The 19,586-nt window shown below is 36.7% G+C and overlaps 2 protein-coding genes across 5 annotated transcripts; one reads left to right on the forward strand and one right to left on the reverse strand.

Moving 5' to 3' along the window:
• The first annotated feature begins 3,522 nt into the window (after positions 1 to 3,522).
• On the forward strand, positions 3,523 to 9,935 carry LOC122658611 (transcription factor TGA9-like). 4 transcript variants are annotated; one of them, XM_043853663.1, is made up of 12 exons: positions 3,523 to 3,840; positions 4,646 to 4,734; positions 5,061 to 5,137; positions 5,340 to 5,564; positions 6,532 to 6,576; positions 6,726 to 6,785; positions 6,953 to 7,030; positions 7,172 to 7,232; positions 7,325 to 7,596; positions 7,692 to 7,964; positions 9,008 to 9,150; positions 9,649 to 9,926. In XM_043853663.1, exons 3-12 carry the CDS (start codon positions 5,096 to 5,098, stop codon positions 9,722 to 9,724), a joined length of 1,275 nt encoding a protein of 424 aa, XP_043709598.1. In that variant the 5' UTR covers positions 3,523 to 3,840; positions 4,646 to 4,734; positions 5,061 to 5,095; the 3' UTR covers positions 9,725 to 9,926. The 4 variants fall into 4 exon arrangements, with proteins under 4 accessions (XP_043709598.1, XP_043709589.1, XP_043709574.1 ...); XM_043853654.1 differs by lacking the exon at positions 3,523 to 3,840 and adding an exon at positions 4,200 to 4,467 and having other exon boundaries at positions 9,633 to 9,935; XM_043853639.1 differs by lacking the exon at positions 3,523 to 3,840 and adding an exon at positions 4,201 to 4,467 and having other exon boundaries at positions 9,649 to 9,928.
• Positions 9,936 to 13,683: 3,748 nt separating this feature from the next.
• Positions 13,684 to 19,140, reverse strand: LOC122651623 (uncharacterized protein YnbD-like). Its single transcript, XM_043845093.1, has 3 exons — positions 19,136 to 19,140; positions 18,031 to 18,582; positions 13,684 to 14,015 (listed from the first exon to the last, which is right to left on the reverse strand). The coding sequence occupies exons 2-3, from the start codon at positions 18,566 to 18,568 to the stop codon at positions 13,774 to 13,776; spliced, it is 780 nt and encodes a 259-aa protein (XP_043701028.1). The 5' UTR covers positions 18,569 to 18,582; positions 19,136 to 19,140; the 3' UTR covers positions 13,684 to 13,773.
• Positions 19,141 to 19,586: the final 446 nt, after the last annotated feature.

Here is a 19,586-nt window from a genome sequence, read left to right on the forward strand (position 1 = left end):
TTTTAAGATAAGCAGAACAAATAAAGTAATAGTGTATAGCTTTAATAACAATATGATTGAAAGTGAGATGGTGAAAATTGATGATAGGGAAATACGGTAAAGTGAAAATTTTAGATATCTAAAAAATCATAAATAAAGGAGAAATAGATGATGATGTTGCACAAAGAACCAGAATGGAGTGATGAAGTAGAGGGGTACGTCTTAATTGTTGCATCAATGGGTATTCTTTTAAAATTCAAAAAAGAAAATTTATAAGATAACTATTGGACCAACAATGATGCATGGAGCTGAATATTAGACAATGAAGAAACAACATATAAACAAACTTAGTATAATTGAAATGAGGATGTTGAGATAGGTGAGTGGTAATTACAAGAAGAACTAATATAATGAATCAACAAATTGGAGCTAATTAGAAGTAGCTCCAATACATGATAAGTTATGAGAAAATCGTTCGAGGTAGCATGAAAATGTGCAACAAAGGCCTTTGAATGTTCATGTATGTAAGGATTAATTCATATTGAAGGAGCTAAAAGAGTTAGGTATAAGCCTAAAATTATTTTAAGAGAAGTGAGGAAAGACATGTATAGCTTAAGACTTGTAACAGATATGATTTTGAATAGAGTTGGTTGGAGAAACAAAAAATCAAAGGATTCCTTTGAGATAATATAAATTTTAGTTGGTATCGGGTTAAGTTGAGTATAATGTGATTGTGAGAACCCATGTATAGACATGATACCCAAAAATACGTAAGGCGTCTCTGATCCATCCAAGGCAACAAAGGATTCCCTTGAGATAATGTAAATTTTACAAAGGAATAATTTATAGCCGAAGACTCAAATTGGGCAGAATTTTTTTTCAGAAAAATCCAAAAATTATATGAAAAATTCGATTTTATGATATATATATACATATATTTTCTTTTCCAGCTATTTTCTGAGGAAACAAACGCAACCTTGAGAAAAAAAAATCAAGAGAAAAAGAAAAGATCACATAAAGTTATTAACATCAGATATTTCCTACAAAGGTTGTTTGTTAGTATTTTTTTTTAGTAATCTTATGTAGCTTTTGTTTTATGATTCATCAAATGCATGGAAGGAACACATTCATAACACAACGCATTTTCCATACCTTCTTGGGATCTTTCTCGAGGCAGATGATTAAAGAGTCTTTGAGTCTAAAGTTGGAAAATTCCAATTATTGGAGTTAAATTAGTACCTACACCAATTAGGTGCAGGAAATTAGCATATCTGTATTTTTAATTAGTAGAAGGATCAACACGTACATATTCTTAAAACCATTAATTCTTAGTCAAAGGAAAGTGGGAACAAAGTTATTACTTTGGAGATTTATTATTATTATTTTTTTTGGCTAATGTGGGTGTCCGGACCTTCAGCCTGAGTACTTGACTAGTCTTCCAGACACGCACATACGTCTTGACACGCACATACGTCTTTTCACACATGCATTGGGTTGACACCAAATCCAATGAGAACCATAGAAGCCATGGGGCTGGGCCAAGGGGGATAAGGGGAGTCGAACTCAGTTTGGAGATTTAATCTAAATATAATTTCATAAAAATATTGAATCCATTTCTACACCAAAATTTTGCACCAAAAAACAAAAAAAAATTGCACACCCAAATCAGCCACAAGCATGGGAGAATGGATATTCCGCATGCACTTGTACCTAAATAGGACAGGTGGTTGGCTCTCACATGTACGTTCACCTGTTGGTACATGCAGAGGAACCGAACTCTAAGCATGGTATCAATCCATCCGTAACTGGATCAGCATAATGATCCATAGTAAAGGTAAAACTGTCAAAAAAATCAATTTTTTAAGAAAAATGAGGGAAAAATTGTCTGATAAGGGTTGATATGGCTAATCTGTATCGATATCGGTATAGGCTAAAACCGAGACTGATATCCAAAACCATGATTACAAGGCCCTTTTTTCATGATTGTTTGATCATTTAAATTTTCTCCATGGCTAATGTCAAGAACGACCAAAGATCCATTAATACTGCTTAAGGCCAGGGTTTTAATTAAAACCCGGAATCAATCTCCGAATTGGGTCCAACTGATTCAAAGAATCGGTCTGGAATGTAGTGGCTTGAATCTGGATCAGGCTCGGCTAATTCACTCGATCCGATTCCATTTTAAAAACCCTATTTTTTTGGTAAATTTGGTCACAATTACACAGATTCTAATCATAATTTGAATGTTTAACACTTGTTTACATACTCTAATCCAATATAATACATCTCTCGGATTGAATGTTTTAATTCCCATCTTTTCTTAAGAGACAAGCAAAGATCAATCACAAGGCATAAACAATATATATATATTGGTCCTGCTGACCTTTAACTATGAAAGTTCTAAGTATTTCAGGATCTATAGAATCCTTAATCTAAGAGCTACATCAGATTTCTTCTGAAGCAACCTATAAATTGCATCTGTTTAACTTACTAGTAAGCTTTAATTATGTTAATTAAATATGATCCTGGCCAATCCATGATCTCCTTTCTATTCATGTGTAAGCCTGACCCAAGGGTTTAAAAGATCTACAATTCTATTAAACCTTCAATCTAAGAATCTAATTTAGTAGACCTCTTTAAAGTCATTCATATTAACTATTTGTTGTAAAAGTATCAGACAACATAGTTAGTGATTAAGCTCAAATATTGGGTTTACCTAATCCATAACAGTTCTCTTGTTGCATTAAACCTTTTCTTTTGACCAATCATTGGCATCAAGAAGAATATTTTTTAGGATAGTTGGGAGCATATTAATTACCTACTAATAAGTAGCAGCTGAGTACAACATATATATTTATATCCACTCCTCTTTGAGAGAGAGAAAAAGATAATGGGTCCATGCCCCAAAACTGCCTCTCTCTCTCTCTCTCTCTCTCTCTCTCTCTCTCTCTCTCTCTCTCTCTCTTTCTGTCTCTCTCTGTATGTGTGTGTGGGGACAATATCAATATGCAATTCAACTGATCTGGGTTTTCTGCTGGAAGCCATAATTTTGGATATTCAGAAGACATACCCAATGTGGGAACATGAAGAACCTAATGAAAAACTTGCAATTCCAGGGTACCATGGAAACTAATCAATGAAAATTTCCAGTTAAGGAAAAGAATCATGGCTTGGTAAGGCTTTAAGTGATGACAGAGAAGGGATGTTGACTTATCAACCAAGGGATAATACCAAACAAATCCATCACAGGGCCAGGATTAAAAATACAAGTGGATTTGCTTGTGGTTGATTATTGTAATATTTTGGTTGAGAAAGTACTAGCAGAAACAAAATTAAAATTGTTTTTTAGAAGGCCCTGAGTTGTCAAAGTAAACTCATTCCCCTTACAGGCAATAGCAAGAAGACAACCCCCCCCCCCCCCCCCTTAACTATTTGTTTTTTTCCTTTAAATTTTCTTTGCCCTTCCCCACTTATTTTTTTTTAATATTTAAAAATATATATATATATATATATATATATTTTCTGTGAGAGAAAACCTTGTCTCATTATTCATTTTCCATATAGTTCATTTCTGTAATTTTCTTCTGTGTGACTGTGAGTTCTTAAAATCTCTGAAGAGCCCATCCAAGAGCCAATGGAATAGCACAGTTGATTTAAGAAGAGAGTGGAGTAGGAGTCAGTGATTCTAGTGGTTTCCTGCCAAAGATCATACCTTTCCCTTTTCATTTGTTTATTTTGGTTTTTTTTTCTCGTCTTTTTCTTTTCAAAAACTCCTACCAAATCCCCTGTAAGACAAGTTTGCAAGGACAAGATCTTCTGTACCATTGATGAGTTTCGTATCTGAAAATATTTACTGCAGAGGTGATAAAGCAACCCTGTATAATCACTAATCAGGGGGTTTCCTCTTTTTCTTTTTCAGAGAGAGAGAGAGAGAGAGAGAGAGATGAAGCTGAAGAATTAAGAGGTGCATGCGTGATATCCCGTAAGAGAGAGAGAGAACTGGACCCTTATGTACCCAAAGTCCCAAACTTGAAAAGAAAGCTATGATCTTTTGTTCTTATTTGTCTTCCTTTCTGCTGGGTTTTACTGTAGAAGAGGACTTGCTCTGAGATTTCAAAGTGAACAAAAGTGATGAGAATTTGAAGAAATATTTGAATTCGCACCCTCTGTTTCAACCCACAAAAAACCCATCTTCTTTCTTATTTTCTGGTTTGAAACATAGCATGCTTTGAGGTTTTTATATGGTTTTGGGGTGGAAATAGGTGAACATTCGAATTTTCTATTCTTTTCTGTTCTTCTTCTCCCCTTTCCGCCGCCTCTGCCGCCTCTTAGCTGGTTCTGCAATTTCCTGTAAGATGGTTTGAGGAGAAGTTTTTGCATGGCAAGTCATAGAGTTGGAGAGACCGGTCTATCAGATTCAGGACCCTCAAATCAACATATGTCATATGCAGTCTTCCCTGGGATCGGTCCTTCTGCAACCAATTTCATGTACTGTTTTCAAAAATTTTTATTAGTCCTTTCTAATTAACTTCTCTTTCATAGCACTGCTCAAATATTATCTTCAAGGCCATTAATGTGTTTTCTTCTCTTTTTAATCTCTTTGTTGTTTTGTATCACCTGTTTCCTATGCCAATCAGTTTGATATGAATTATGGGGTTTCTTGCAGTAATCAACAAGGATCTGCGTTTGATTTTGGAGAGTTGGAAGAGGCCATCGTTCTTCAAGGAGTTAAGCTTGGTGATGAATCCAAAAAACGTAGGCTTTTCTATCTTTTTCTCCTATGACGTTTACTTGGGATAACCAACTCCAAAAAGCAGAGAGAAAGAGAGAGACCTGTAACAGAGTTTGAATTTGTCTACGCACACTAGCCTCAAGGTGGCTTGCCTTTTTCGATACAGTAATCATTTTTCGGACAGGAGACCTGAATAGCGTGAGGCATCAAAGATAGAACTACTAAGCATGATTTACTGACTCTCTAACCGCAGAAAAGAGAATAAATTTCTTCCTTTGAAATTAGAAAGAAGGGTCTAGGAGTCTTTATTTGACGATTCTCAGAGATTTTGCTTGTGATTCTCTTGCAGCTTTTTTCATAAACAGGCCCGCTGCTACTCTGGAGATGTTCCCATCATGGCCAATGAGATTCCAGCAAACTTCAAGAGTATTTTCTTCTCCTTTGACCATTTTACTTTTCTTTTTTTTTTTTGATATGGGTTCTTGTTTTCTCGAATCATATTTTCTTCTCCAATGTGCTTCTGAGTGGATTCTTCTCTTGAAGTTTTGAACAGAGAAGTGAGGGCTAGTGTGATTCCTCCTCGACTATTCTGAGATGTTCACTACTTTTTTTTTTCATTTTGATTCAGGGAAGTTCAAAGTCAGGAGGAGAGAGTAGTGATTCAGGGTCTGCTCAGAATACTCTTTCTTATAAAGCAGATGCTCAGTTTGAACCAGAATCTTCTATCACAAACAAGGCAACGGATCAGTCTCTTGATCAGAAGCAGTTCCAGCAACAACAGCAAGTAGAGATGGCAAGTGATAACTCCAGAATAGGACCAATACCAAATCAACAAGCCAAGCCACTGGAAAAGGTTCTTTAACTATTTACTGTTCAAATCTCCAGTTCTCTTGCTAAGTCCCAAAATATTCATGAAAGGTGGCATCTTTTTAGCTATTAAAGGCTACTGTTTTTGGACCTGAACACTGCATTCTCTTTAAACAACTCAAATACATATCCCAAGAACTATCAGAGAATCAATCGAAGCTAGACTTTTCAGAGCTTTCTGAATGATTTTCTCATAAATATAAAAGAAACCTGACGTTAGGAGAAGTAGTGACCAGTAAGAATCTTTACGGAGTCATCACTATTCCATAATCTATTCTTTTGTTTATGATAATAATGTCTATAGCTAATCCCTAGAACTGAAGTAAAATGGGTCTTTTTTATAGTTTCTTGGGGCCATCATATCTCTTTTGAAAGTTATATCTTGAAACCCCAATCACCGAGTCCCAGAAAAGGCCATTATTTTCTACTCTAAGCACCTAATCGTATCATTTCCATGTTCCACGCAGAGGAAACAGAAAAAGCTTTGTTGTTTCTGTGGCTTTACAAACTTGCAAAAATTAGAAATCAACCCCCCAACCCAGTAATGGTAGAAGTTATGTCACCATTTTTTATGAAAAAATTCTGAATTTTTTTAAGAATTAATGACAGTGAAAAATCCATTTTTTTTAATTAATCTTTTTGGGGTTTTGGAGAATTTGGGTAAATATGAAGGTGAAGCATGGTCAATGAAAATTAACTTCAGAAACTAACTGTACCTACTACTGAAACGACTTACTGTACCAACAACTATTGTAGACTTCTCCACATGGGTTTGCCAGTCTTAACTCTGAAAACCTGATTTCTTCTCAGACGAAAAACTGCCTAAGATATTTCCTACAGAAATCTCTTTATTTGGGATGTTTTGACCGTTCAAAGTTCATACAAAATTCATTTCTGGTTTTTTTTTTTTTTCTTGTTTTTCCCCCTTTCTCAATGTTGCACTGCTGCAGAGGAGGAAGGTTGCGGGTTCAACTTCAGAGAAAATCCTTGATGCAAAGGTCATGACTTGTGAAAACGAGGCGTGAAAATTTAATTTAATTTAATTTTTTTAAAATACTGTGTGTCATATTATTTTATGCTGTTTTGGATTGCAACAACCCTCTGTTTCAATCTGTTTTGTTTGAATATTTGGTTTTACTTGTTTCAGACGCTGAGACGTTTAGCCCAGAACAGAGAAGCAGCAAGGAAGAGCCGACTGAGAAAAAAGGTGTGTCAGCTTCTGCTTCCAGTGGCAATTCCTTCATTACCAAAAAAAACAAACACAAATTAATATTCTACTGTACCCATTTCACATTTGTCTTCTTCTTCTTCCTCTTGGTTCTTAACTTTCTAACCCTTCTTTTTCTGTTTATAAAATTAAAATTTTCTGGGCAGGCTTATGTGCAGCAACTAGAATCTAGTAGGATAAAGCTTACTCAACTAGAACAAGATCTTCAAAGAGCCAGAGCTCAGGTTGTTAAAAAATTGATTTTGCTTTTTGGGTAACTCGAATTTTAATAGTATATATATATATATATATATATATAGAGAAATAATACATAAAAAAAATTGATTTTTTCTTTTTGGGTAATTTTTGCTCGGTATTGGTTTTAGGGTCTGTTCTTAGGAGGAGGAGGTGGTAATGGTGTTATTACAGGTGGAAACATCAGCTCCGGTGAGCTTTTGGCGCTTTCTTGATCTCTTTAGTCTATATATTCCAATTCCTGTTCAAATTACTCGAAGTTACTCTTTTCTTACTTTCTACAGCTGCGGCAATGTTCGAAATGGAATATGGGAGATGGTTAGAGGATGACCAGAGGCACATGTCGGAGCTCCGGACAGGTTTGCAGGCTCACCTATCTGACGGCGACCTCAGGTTGATAGTGGATAGATATCTATCTCATTATGACGAGATCTTTGGGCTTAAGGGCATTGCCGCCAAATCCGATGTCTTCCATCTTGTCACCGGAATGTGGACAACTCCGGCGGAACGTTGCTTCCTCTGGATGGGTGGTTTCCGCCCCTCGGAACTCATTAAGGTGATTTGTCGAAAACTATGAAGGCATTTTCTTCTTTTCATAATTGTGATGTTAGGGACTATTGATAATTGTGTGGGTGATGGTGGTGATGGCAGATATTGATGCCACAGTTGGAGACATTGACGGAGCAGCAGGTGGTGGGGATATACGGTTTGCAACACTCGTCGCAGCAAGCAGAGGAGGCGTTGACGCAAGGGATGGAACAGCTCCAGCAATCCCTCGCTGACACTATCGCCTCTGGCCCTCTCTCTCTCGGCGACGGAACCACCACCAACATCAATTCTAACAACAACAACGTGGGCAACTATATGAGCCAAATGGCACTCGCTCTCGCCAAACTCTCCAATCTCGAAGGCTTTGTCCGCCAGGTACGTTATCCTCTCTCTCTCTCTCTCTCTTCTCAGTTGCTACCTTTCCAGGTGGCAACCAAAGCAGCCTTTTCCTCTTCTTCTTCTTAGGGAAAAACCCATTTGACCATTTGAGTGAATCAGTGAGTTAGAGAAAAAAAAAAACCCATTTGACCATTTGAATGAGGTTAAGCTTCAAAGCTTAACGATAGGGGTCATGCCATGCCAGTTCCAGCTCTTAATTTCATGCCGCAAGTGGTAAGCATTTCAGTTTTCATTTTTTAATGGAAACTTGATTCAATTTCCATACGTGCATGAACCATGAAACCAACAGTCAAAAAGCACATTTTTTTTGGCCTTTTTAGAATTTTGTCTTTTTATAATAATCCTAATTTTAAAAAAAAGAAGAAGATTAGTTGGTGTCTCTTTTGTTTTGTCTTTATATTGATCAAAATTTTGGTTAAGAAAATTATTATTATTTTTAAAAAGAAAAAACTTAGCTCAAATTAAGTGCTGGGTCACATCTCATAACCCCTTAAAATATTGAGGGAAAATCTTTTTAAAAGTTGGGAAATTAAAGTCTCAATCAAAAAGTTTATAAGAAAAAGACCCAATCCAATGGTATGATGGTGCCAACTTTTGATTAAAATTTTGATTCTAAAATTAAAAACAAAGGAAAGGAAGGAAGGAAGGAACTTCTAAGAGTAGACCTAACAACAATAGTAAAATATCTAATTAAATAGTATTAACTAGATAATAATATGCCCGTATTTTGGATATATTATTGAAAGAGTCCAAATAATCCCTGAAATAAGACAACTTAATGTGGTTTCAACACTTAGGACCCATTAGAAGTTGATAAGCAACTCCTGTTGGTTGCTAGTTCATGGGTTTTTGATTTATTGAAATTTGAATGCAAACAAACATGTCTCTTTCTATTTGAAATTGTCTGATTCCTTATTCTTAATCTCTTATTTTTAATTTAATTAACCAAAAAATACTAATTAATTCTAATTGGGTTTTTTTTTGTTCTTGTTTTGAAAATGATTGAAACTGTATTATAGGCTGATAATTTGAGACAGCAAACACTTCACCAGATACGTCGAATTCTAACTGTTCGACAGGCGGCACGATGTTTTTTGGCAATCGGCGAGTATTACAACCGGTTACGAGCTCTTAGTTCCCTCTGGGCAACCCGTCCTCGAGAGTAAGCTCTTAATTAATTATCCCTTAATTATCTATCACTGCAAGCTCTTATACAGTCACAAATTATTTTATTGGGCAAGAGGTCTCTACTTGATCGTATGGTCTCTACACAACCATCTGGACCCAGAGGGCAGAAGTGTTATCTCATGGTGTCCTCTGAGAGGGCGTAGGAAACACCACAAAGTAGAGATCTTTTTCCCTTATTATATGTCTCTATAATTCCAAGGCAAGTCGGCAACTACTTCAATATTTTCAAATGGGTAGTTGGAAGTTCTTGGTTTCCATACATCTATCTTCTTCATAAAAAAAATCTGAATCTGAATGGATGTATATATACTTTCAATATTAGAAATTTGAAATTAATTTGAAACAAACCAAATTACCCATTTCAATGTCTATGTTTATTATATAAGCTTTTTAAACATAGTTATTTTTAAGTGAAGAACATATTCCTTTTTTTTCAAATATCTTTTGATGTGGATCGAACATGATCGATCAGGGATGATAGCTCCTGCCAAACAACCACAGAGTTGCAGATGGTCCAACCTACCCACCCTCATTTTTCAAACTACTGATCAAGACCCTAATGAGAAGAAAATTGCCTGTTTGAGCAAGCAAAGCAACCGGGAAGTCTCCTTGTCTACCTCATTGCCATTGGATTTCATCAGAAAAGAGAGAGAGAGAGAGAGAGTTGTTTCTTCTTGTCTTTTTTACGTTCCTCTTGTTCCCCTTTTTTATTTTAATGTTTTTTAGTAATTTCATTATAAAATGTTAGCATGTAAATGTGATTAATATGGAAGCTTCTAATGATTCTATTTTAGTTACAATAGAGGGGAAACAAGAAAAGAATCAGACACGTGCACAAGCTAAGGGGTTCATTTTATTAATATGGAAGCCTAAAGCAAAATTAAAGAGAGAGAGAGAGAAGAATTGAACACTTGTTAATTTATTTAGGACAAAGAATCCTTCACCCATAAGTCACCCACCATTTTAGGATTCACAAACCCCTCTTAGGGTTTTGGTATATTTCAAAATACTCTCCTGATATCCATTTCTGCCCTCTTTCGTCTCTGGGTGAATGAGATCCCATTCAACGTTGGTGGAGGGAAATTTGGTCCATTTATTTATATATGGGTGAGTGTGATAAAAATGCATCAAGATAAGTTTTCGTAAACAATAAAAAAAATTAGGAAAAGAATCCTGTCCCGTAGCGTGACATCTATGTCAGACACAAAGGAAGGCGAAATGATCACCCCGTACATCCCCATGAATGTGATTAACCCCATCACTTTTGATGCTCCTGCATGAACTATGATCACCACATTGCATAGGGGCCACATTGTCCAAGAGAGAACCCTTTCCCATAAAAAATAATGGCACAATTTTAACAAGTGGATATATAGTGGAAACGGTGTGTGGATAGGTCACTTATCATGTATACCCACCCTACACGAATGGGCAAGTAATGATATTTGACTTCTTCACTTTTTTTATGAATCCCCTTCTTCGCACCGAAATGGTGGTCATACATACATGTATGTGTGCAGGTGATTTGAGTTTTGTAGTGACATGCATCCTATGTATGTCCATGCACATCTATGTTATTATGATTATTTTGATTATCATACAAGTTCTACTTATCTTCTCAAAAAATAAAAAAATTATGAGTGTTTAAATCAAACAGTTTGGAAATGAAAAAGTTCTTTATAAGAAATAAATGATCGAAAAACTAGATAATAAAAGAGAACAATGATTCAAAGCAAAAGAAATTAAAGTACTAAAGGAAGCGCATGGCCATAGAGAAAGCCATGAAGGGTTGGCCATGCACCTATCCAAACACTCTTATATTATAGATTCTCCCATAACTCTATATACAGCTAGATGTACGGCTATAACCGACTTCAGTGCACGGGGGAATTCAAATCCTCGACAGTTGTGTAAGTCGGTTCAGTTTGTTTTCATCTGAGTCGTTGTTATAAAGTTCTAATTCATGGAGGCATTCTATTATGGTGGGGAAAGCAAAGCTCTTCTAGCGAAACTTATAGAATACTGAATGCCCCACCACCTAACTAACCACGGACTATCCAATGCCGGCTTCCTCTGGGGGCTGTTCGCCTTTCAACCAACTTAGACTCTATTTTGTCATTTGACAAACTCCATTTGAATTGAAAAGATTAGATAAATTTATCTCATTTAAATCCCATCCGCAAATTGCCCTGTGACAGATTTTTTAAAAAGATTAGATAAGTTTATCTCATTGAGCCCACCAAATATATATATACTTTTGCCCTTATTGTTTTTGCGACCAATAATCTGAGTAAATAAATGAAACGTGAGCTTGAATGAATACCTGATAAGTAATGGTCAATGTTTCTATCAGATCCGTGTGTTTAGTTGTCCTCATCACTCCTCAGAAACCTTTGTCAAGAAACATTATATGCATGGAATTTTAAAATGGACAAAACCAGGAAAAAGGTTGTCTTTCTATTCCAAACTCATATTGGCCCCATTACTTTTCTAGTGTTTTCCCTTGAAAATAAGCTTAGGTGTGTTCCCATAGGATCTAAAATAATTTTTGTAAAAAAACAAAGTCCAACCCAATGTCCCCCTAAGTTGAAGGCGTGATTGATTGCAATACCTTGTGATAACAAACCTTTCCTTACAAATAGTTCAAAATTTATGTTCCTTTATGTTTCTATCAAAAGTTAATTTTTTTTTTAAAATTTTTATTTGGGGTTGGGGAGAAGTCATACTAAAAGCTAAGATTTTTTTTTTATTTTTTATGAGATCAAGAAGATCGTTGTTCGATCGATCACGTGGCTTCTTCATCAGTATAGGGACCAATGAGGGCATTTATCAAGGGGATTTTTCATTTTATCAGGTGGGATGGTCATTTTAGGGGGGAGTGGCTGTGTCGTTAAGTACAACCATATTGAAAAATATTGCTAATGTCTAAGATAACTTGATAACACTCATAGACCACACCACAACATCCTTCTTGGGAATCAGACTTGCCAACTGAAGAGAATCCGTCCATATTTCTATTGATTTACGATTTAGTGGCAGTTATCATTGGATCTCTTGGAGAAGTCCCCTTGCCTCTGCTTCAACCTTACTTATGGTCATACCATTGCCCATACTGATTCGGCGAAGTTTGAAAAGGAAAAGAGTTATGATAAAAAAAAAAAACCACAATTTACAGAGAGAAGCATGAGGCCACAATTGTGACCAAGAAGGGAATGGCAAACATTGATCAAGACATTCTTTGATATCAAAAGCTAAGGTTTACATATCATTTAGCTTTTATATAAAGTATAAAATCCGATTTAACTTTTTTTTTTTTCTTTTTCGAGTAAGGTTTCAAAGTATGGCATTGGCATTGGTCAGGCAGAGACAGAATTTTGATTATCATGCTCCTATAGATGATTACTCAAATCTAAATGCAAGATTTTAACACAACTAATAAATATAAACTATTTTGGCCTTTTCTCTTGCAGGAGAGGATCATTAAAAACAAGATAAAACAAGTTGGCAATAACTAATCCACTTGCTTTAACTATTTTATCATTGCTTTTAGGGGGTTTGGGTATCCTATCCTCCTTAATTATAGTTTTTGTTAGAGATTAATTCCAAAGCTGCTTTCAGATTATTGAAGGGAAGATTTGCTTTTGAAGGATATTTTGATTATTAAAAAGGTTTTAACAAAATAATGTGATGATAGCTAGAGATAGATATGAATCCCTTTTCCTTGAACCATACTGACTCATCCAGATACCCAATGCTTTGGTTATCCTCTATCTCCTTTTCATACATTAAACATGATAAAGGTTGAATGGGCAAATATAAAAAAAAAAAAAAGCTAGAACAGTAAATATTGTAATAGACATACAAATTGGGAAATAGAAAACTCCAAAGCAGACAATCTTTGTTGGATGGAAGAGTAAGAAGTTTAGGTTCTTTAGGTTTTTCTCCTTAAATTCTCTTTGATCTTTGTTGAGCCTTTTGCTTGGAAAACTGAAAAGAGTGACAAAGTAAAAGCAATTCCAATGAAAAGGATTTGAGCACTAAGGACATCGAATAAGTAACAAAATGTTGGTTTCAATGAGACATGGAGAGAGTCATTTTACGTGATGTCAGGGGTCTTAGTGGTCTTGGAGACGTGGGACAAGACAGACCCCTTGGTCACATTATAATTAGTTTTAGGGCAAGGGTTTCAAACAACGCCGGAGTGCAATTGCACCAATAGGATGGGACAGGGTGATGAATCATCGAATAAAGGTGGGCATTTAATGAGAGGATGTAGGACCCATGGGTCGTAAGTGATGCACAAGAATCTGCACACTGACATCGTGCACTTCCTTTTGATTGGGTGGGGGGGGGGGGGGGCAAGTTCAACTAGAATAGCTATAGATCAATGAACAGCGAATATAACAGGCATTTACAGTGTATGAACCAAAGGGTGGCCAGATGATCTCTTGATCCAAACCAGCATATCCATACATTTCCTGAGCCACAAGGCAACTTGATCATTATCAACACATAAAACAAAAGTTATTAAGCAAATCCAGAAGATTTTGGTTCCCAAAGGGCCCTTTTTTCCTAAGAATGTCAGTTAGCATTTGTCTTATGACTTGAATTGTGAGCTTCCTGAAGCACCAGACAGAATTACAGAACTGACATCAGATCCTATGTTCCTTTTAGGAAGGAGGCGGTGTTTTGACCATTCTTCTAGGCTTTTGCGGTGGAGAGCATTCATGGAAATGTAAGGCCTTCGTTCTCGGATGATCTTCTCAGCATTTTTCCAGTCTTCAGCCACACCTATTGCAACTAGGAGAGCGCACATCACTGCAACACTTCTCCCATGACCTAGATATATAACATTTGGAGAGAATTAACCTAAAATAAATGATAGAGATTCCAGACCTGTGAGTAGTTAATGAACAGAGAAGCAACTAGGCAGGCACAATGAAATGTAACTTAAAATATAAAGTTACAATAACTTTGACTAGTTAATGAAGATTAAAGAAAATTTCTTCCCTACAAGTAGTATTTGATATCCCATGCAGCATTCTAGAGTTTGATGGGTACAGATAGTTTATCCAAATAACTGGATGTCGGATATGAATTCAGATAGTTTTACGTCTTCCTCAGTAATATCTGCTCCAACTATATTTCAAAATTATATGCAACTATATGTATTTTTTATACTTATTTAACATAACAGAGAACTCAGATGCAAGGTGCAAGTAGGGAAGCTACATAAGGACAAGGGGAAAGCGCAAAAGAAAGTAGGTCGAAGTTGTCAGGAAAAGCATGAGCAACTAGAAAACAAAGGTAGGTAGTCTATTATAATAATAAATAAATAAAAACTACCATACAAAGGTCAGATCTAGACGTAGATAGAATGGAATGGCAGAACACTGTTTCTGTAGCTGATGTAGTCGGGATATGGCCTTTATGTGTACATTTCTGTAATTGCCATTTCTCACTTGAACAGTTCAGGGTGTTTTAGTCCCTTTGGGTCTCAGGCTAAGCTGCAGCAAGATGTGAAACTAGGCCAATATTACCTCCTTGTTGACAAAATCAATTTCCTCTCCCTCTGTCCCCCCAAGTGACATCATGCTTTCGCCATAAGTACATGGTCAAAGCAATCAGTTTCTGCGTTGCATGTGCTAAAGCTGATAGGATGATCTTGGCAATCATCTCATCTCACAAAGGTGGTTCCACTTTCGTATGGCAAGCTTCCTTTCAAATCTAATCTCCTCAACATGGATTTTTATTTATTTATTTATTTTTTGGTAGAAAAGAGCCCTCAACATGGATACAGACTCTAGAAATGTTTCATATGGCAAGCTTCCTTTCAAATCTAATCTCCTCAACATGGATACAGACTCTAGAAATGTGATTTAAACCCCCATATTTCCAACTCCCCAACCAAAAAAACGAGAAAGAAAAACCACCCATTTGGTAGGGTTCTAATGTCCAGTGGTAAATGAAGTGGAAAAAGATGACAGAGCGGGTGAAAGAATGGCAGAGATGCTTCTTCTCCATCTTTTCTCATAATTCATTCTTAAAGAAACATAGTTTTACTATGAGGAACACATTCCAGCTAACCTCACCCCTACCGAACTCAACTCAATTCAAGCTAATCCAACCACTGTGTGTTAGTTCCATGAATGCTGTTAACAAAGGCCATATTTTTCGCTGAATCATAAGCGCTAACGACAATTTATCTCAAGTCATTTTTACCTTCCACATAATCCAAATGCCTTCAACCTGCAGCATATCGCTCCTCATTGTAACGACCATTGCTCCTTATTTCACATGACCAACCCAGCTCATCGATTTTCCCCCTTCTGGTAACCTGTTGATGCTACCCAAAAATCCTGCAAAGAATTCGTTTCTGTTTCTATCCTTTCCAGTCTTCAGCTCACCCATATACACATCCACAACTCAGCTACACTCATTCTATGTATGTGTTGTTTCTTTTTTTTTAACAATCTGCTCCATAAGGCCTGGCTGTTTTTGTCGGCATCTTATAAAAATATCCTCCAATTTTATGAGTAATTTTCAGATCACTTAGCTAAGCACACCAAACTAGAAAAACCTCCTTCAGGCTATGGAACAGTGGCACCAAAAGCACACGATGAAATTTCAGCACCACTCACCACAAGTCCAAATATCCGGCTAACCAAATCTCCGACTAACAAACAATAACAACAACAACTCACCTTTATCCCAACTAAATGGGGTCAGCTCCTTGCCCTCCAATCAGCTCTATTCAAGGTCATACTTGATACAAGGCCTAAGCTATGCATGTATTTCGTCACCACTTCTCCTAAGGTCATTTTAGGTCAGCTCCTTGCCCTCCAATCAGTTCTATTCAAGGTCATACTTGATACAAGGCCTAAGCTATGCATGTATTTCGTCACCACTTCTCCTAAGGTCATTTTAGGTCTGCCCCTGACTCTTTTAATTCCTTCAATCTGAATCAAATCACTCCTCCGTACTGGAGCATCCAAAGGCCTCTGTTGAACATGGCCATGCCACCTCAAACGAATTTCTTGTAGCTTATCATTCATCGGAGCTACTCCCAAATCAGCTCTAATATGATCATTCCTTAGTTTATCCATCTCAACATCCTCATCTCCGCTACACTGAGTTTATCTATACGATGCTTCTTAACTGCCAAACATTCTGCACCATACATCATAGCCGATCTTATGGCTGTCCTATAGAATGTTCCTTTAAGTTTTAAAGGAATACGTCGATCACACAACACTCCGGATGCAATACTCCACTTCATCCATCCTATTTTAACTCTTTGTGAAACCTCATCCTCTATATCACCTTCTTTATTTATGATTGAGCCCCAATATCTAAAATAACCACTTTGCGGAATCTCCCTCTCATCAATTTTCATCATCTCATTATCCGTCCTAGTGTAACCAAAGTTACACACCATATACTCCGTCTTCGTTCTACTTATCTTAAAATCTTTTGATTCCAAGTTAATCTCCATAACTCCAACTTGATGTTAATCCCTGCTTTTGTCTCATCCACCAAAACAATATCATTAGCAAAAAACATACACAAAGAAACCTCATCTTGAATGTCTCTGGTTAAATCATCCATGATAAGCGCAAACAAATAAGGGCTTAAAGCTGATCCTTGACGTAACACAATTGTAAAGTTGATCCTGCTTTTGTCTATTTAACACAAACCCTTCGAAATATAGAAATTGTCTAAAGACTTCAGTGCTAATTTTTAATAATAATAATAACTTAGCGACAGGGGACAATACTTTTGAAGATTAACTTATACCTACCACTTGTCGCCTAAAGTATTTGAGCTACTCTGATAGACATGAATGTATCATTTTCCTAATTAATGACTCAAAAGAATGTATTGAAATGGGCAAACCTGTGAATGGACCTCAATAGCCACCTCCATATGATGCTCCTTTAACACGATCCAGACAATGTTAAACAAATCCCAGACAATTTATCCTTGAAATGCGTTCTAGGCCAGCCTACATACACCCCTAGATGAAACCATGCGCTAGAGGCAATTATGAATTAGAAGCAAATTTAAGCTATCATGAAACAGAACAAAATCTATCTCACCATGGACAAATGTGAATACAGAATGAAGAAAAAACATCATGAATCAAAACTTCTTCAACATGATGCCCTCTACAAGATTAAAACTTCTAGCAGTGAGGGACACTATGTTTTGGCAAGCTTTGGGGAAAATCAGAAGGATCCAGGCACATGGATATAGATTGGTTATTTGAGCATCTTCGTGCAGTCCAACTGTTGTCAGACTAGCATCAAGATAACATAAGAGATCCAGTAGCATGGATTAAATGTAATAGCTGAATTGGGAAAGCTTTAGTTTTAATTATTAATTTGACTTCCTTTGAACTTTATAGAAATTTACAAACGCAACAAAGGTATAAACAAGATATACAATATCATCAGAACTCCACAAGTAAAGGTGAGATAACCTATTTAAAGTATAAATTAGATATAAAAAATCACTAGAATTTCACAAGCAAAGGTAAGAAAAACCTATCCAAGATTACGCACCAGGCTATAGACGTTAATGTCAACTATGAACCTAATTATATTTAGTACCGTAAAACAACAAAGAACCCAACTATGTAGTGGAAGATTCAAAAAGACATATGCATATGAAACTATCCCATTTTACCAGGTAAATAAAAGATGAGGCCCAAACAGAGTTTGTTTCCGCACCAATACATGTAATGCTGTCCAAGAATGAAGGCATGAAAGAATTAACTAAAACCACATTGATCATGTAAGTGAAATCCACTTGACAATTAGAGAGCGAGAGAGAGAGAGAGAGAGAACCGTACCATAAGCACAGTGAATGAAGATTGGTCTTTTCTGATCTCTCTTTCTACAAGCCCACTGAACAGCAGACTCGATTTCAGCAGGTTGAGGAGCCCTTGTATCCCACGTTGGAACACAAAGATAAGCATTCTTCGAGAGAGCTGTACTTCTTGGGAGCTCAGAAGTGCAATCAATAATGGCAGGATCACCAGGAGGCAATTTATCCAATGAAAAAGGCCATCCTCCGACGAATAAACCCTCACAAATTTCACTATAGGGCGGTTCCCTACTCCACATTCTCCGCAAGAACGAGAAGAAACGAACAAAATACAAATATGAGCCAAACATAACCATGGACCAAATGGGAAAGCTCCCGTCAGATCTCTTCCCCAAGAGCATGGGAAGATTGATGGCTGGGTGAGAAGCAACGGAAACCAAAAGAGCTACTAAAGAAGCATATAAGAAGGGAAGTGACAAGAAGATGAAGCCCAAAGCTCTCAGATAAGCAAACACCAACAACAGAACAATTGCCTTCAACCCAATCAATACGGAAATACCCATATTCCCCTCTTCTTCTAATCTCTAAATTGTGGTTATCGAATGTATACTGCGTGGGTTTCTGATGAATAATCACAGAGATCTTCTTATAGCAAAGGGACAAAAAAACCACAACGTACCGATCAACGCATCAATCATCGTTCACGCATAGTCTGGAACAATTCAAAGGCAAAAAGTGTCTTTTGGCTAAAAGGTCGCAGTGTGTCGTTGAGCATCATCCACCGGTTTTTGCTGGGTTTAGGAATTTGTAGATTTGGGCAAGGCATGTCTCTCTCTCTCTCTCTCTCGCTGGGTTGTAGCTTCTCACTGATGAGAACGGTAAAGGAGTTTACAAATATTCCCCTAAAGGGAGAGGGGCAAGAGACAAAAATGTAACATTATAACTTTTAATGGTGTCGTAAGATTGACAGTTGTAATTGAGGAGAACTGACTGTCACCATTCTTCATCTCTTCATCTTAGTCTTTCTTCCCGTTCAAGAAGGCTTTGAAGCCATAGCAACCCAGAGACCTTAGATTTGAGTTGTGAGAGAAATGTGGGCGAGGGGGCTTAGGCCATGGGGTACAAAATACCTGGTGATGAGTGTCGCCTACAGAATGGCTTAAATACCTGGTGGTAAGTGTGGACTACAGAATCTAGAATTCATGCCCTGGATTATAAAAAAACCATGACTCGTCTTGGCCGTGTTTGATTCACCCAAACCATAAGATTTTTAAGATTTTGAGGAAACCGAATCAAATCCAAAAGCCTGTAAGGGTAAAAAAAAAAAAGTCCAAAATTCAAGATGACCACTCAGAAAAGCATTTTGCTATTCAGAATTTCAGATCCACAGATTGAAGAACATCATCGATCCAGAAACTTTTTGCCATTCGGATTCATCAATTGAATAAGAGAGAAGAAAATGATTAATTGCTTACTAGCTTATATCTAGGGCTTTGTAATCACAAAACCCTATTTACATAAGTACCAAAAGCCCTCAAGCTTAAGCAAACTGGTGTGGAGACATGCACGTCCAATGATCAC

This window comes from Telopea speciosissima, chromosome 1, assembly GCF_018873765.1.
Source record: "Telopea speciosissima isolate NSW1024214 ecotype Mountain lineage chromosome 1, Tspe_v1, whole genome shotgun sequence".
Lineage (NCBI taxonomy): Eukaryota > Viridiplantae > Streptophyta > Magnoliopsida > Proteales > Proteaceae > Telopea > Telopea speciosissima.

Excerpts from the sequence above, each read along its gene's own strand:
- LOC122658611 (XM_043853639.1), top strand. The coding sequence starts at position 4,358 with ATGGCAAGTCATAGAGTTGGAGAGACCGGTCTATCAGATTCAGGACCC. Across the intron at positions 4,735-5,060 it reads TGGTGATGAATCCAAAAAAC|CTTTTTTCATAAACAGGCCC; the intron begins GTAGGCTTTTCT and ends ATTCTCTTGCAG. Across the intron at positions 7,597-7,691 it reads GCCCCTCGGAACTCATTAAG|ATATTGATGCCACAGTTGGA; the intron begins GTGATTTGTCGA and ends TGGTGATGGCAG.
- LOC122651623 (XM_043845093.1), bottom strand. The coding sequence starts at position 18,568 with ATGGGTATTTCCGTATTGATTGGGTTGAAGGCAATTGTTCTGTTGTTG. Across the intron at positions 14,016-18,030 it reads CTTCATTCACTGTGCTTATG|GTCATGGGAGAAGTGTTGCA; the intron begins GTACGGTTCTCT and ends TTATATATCTAG.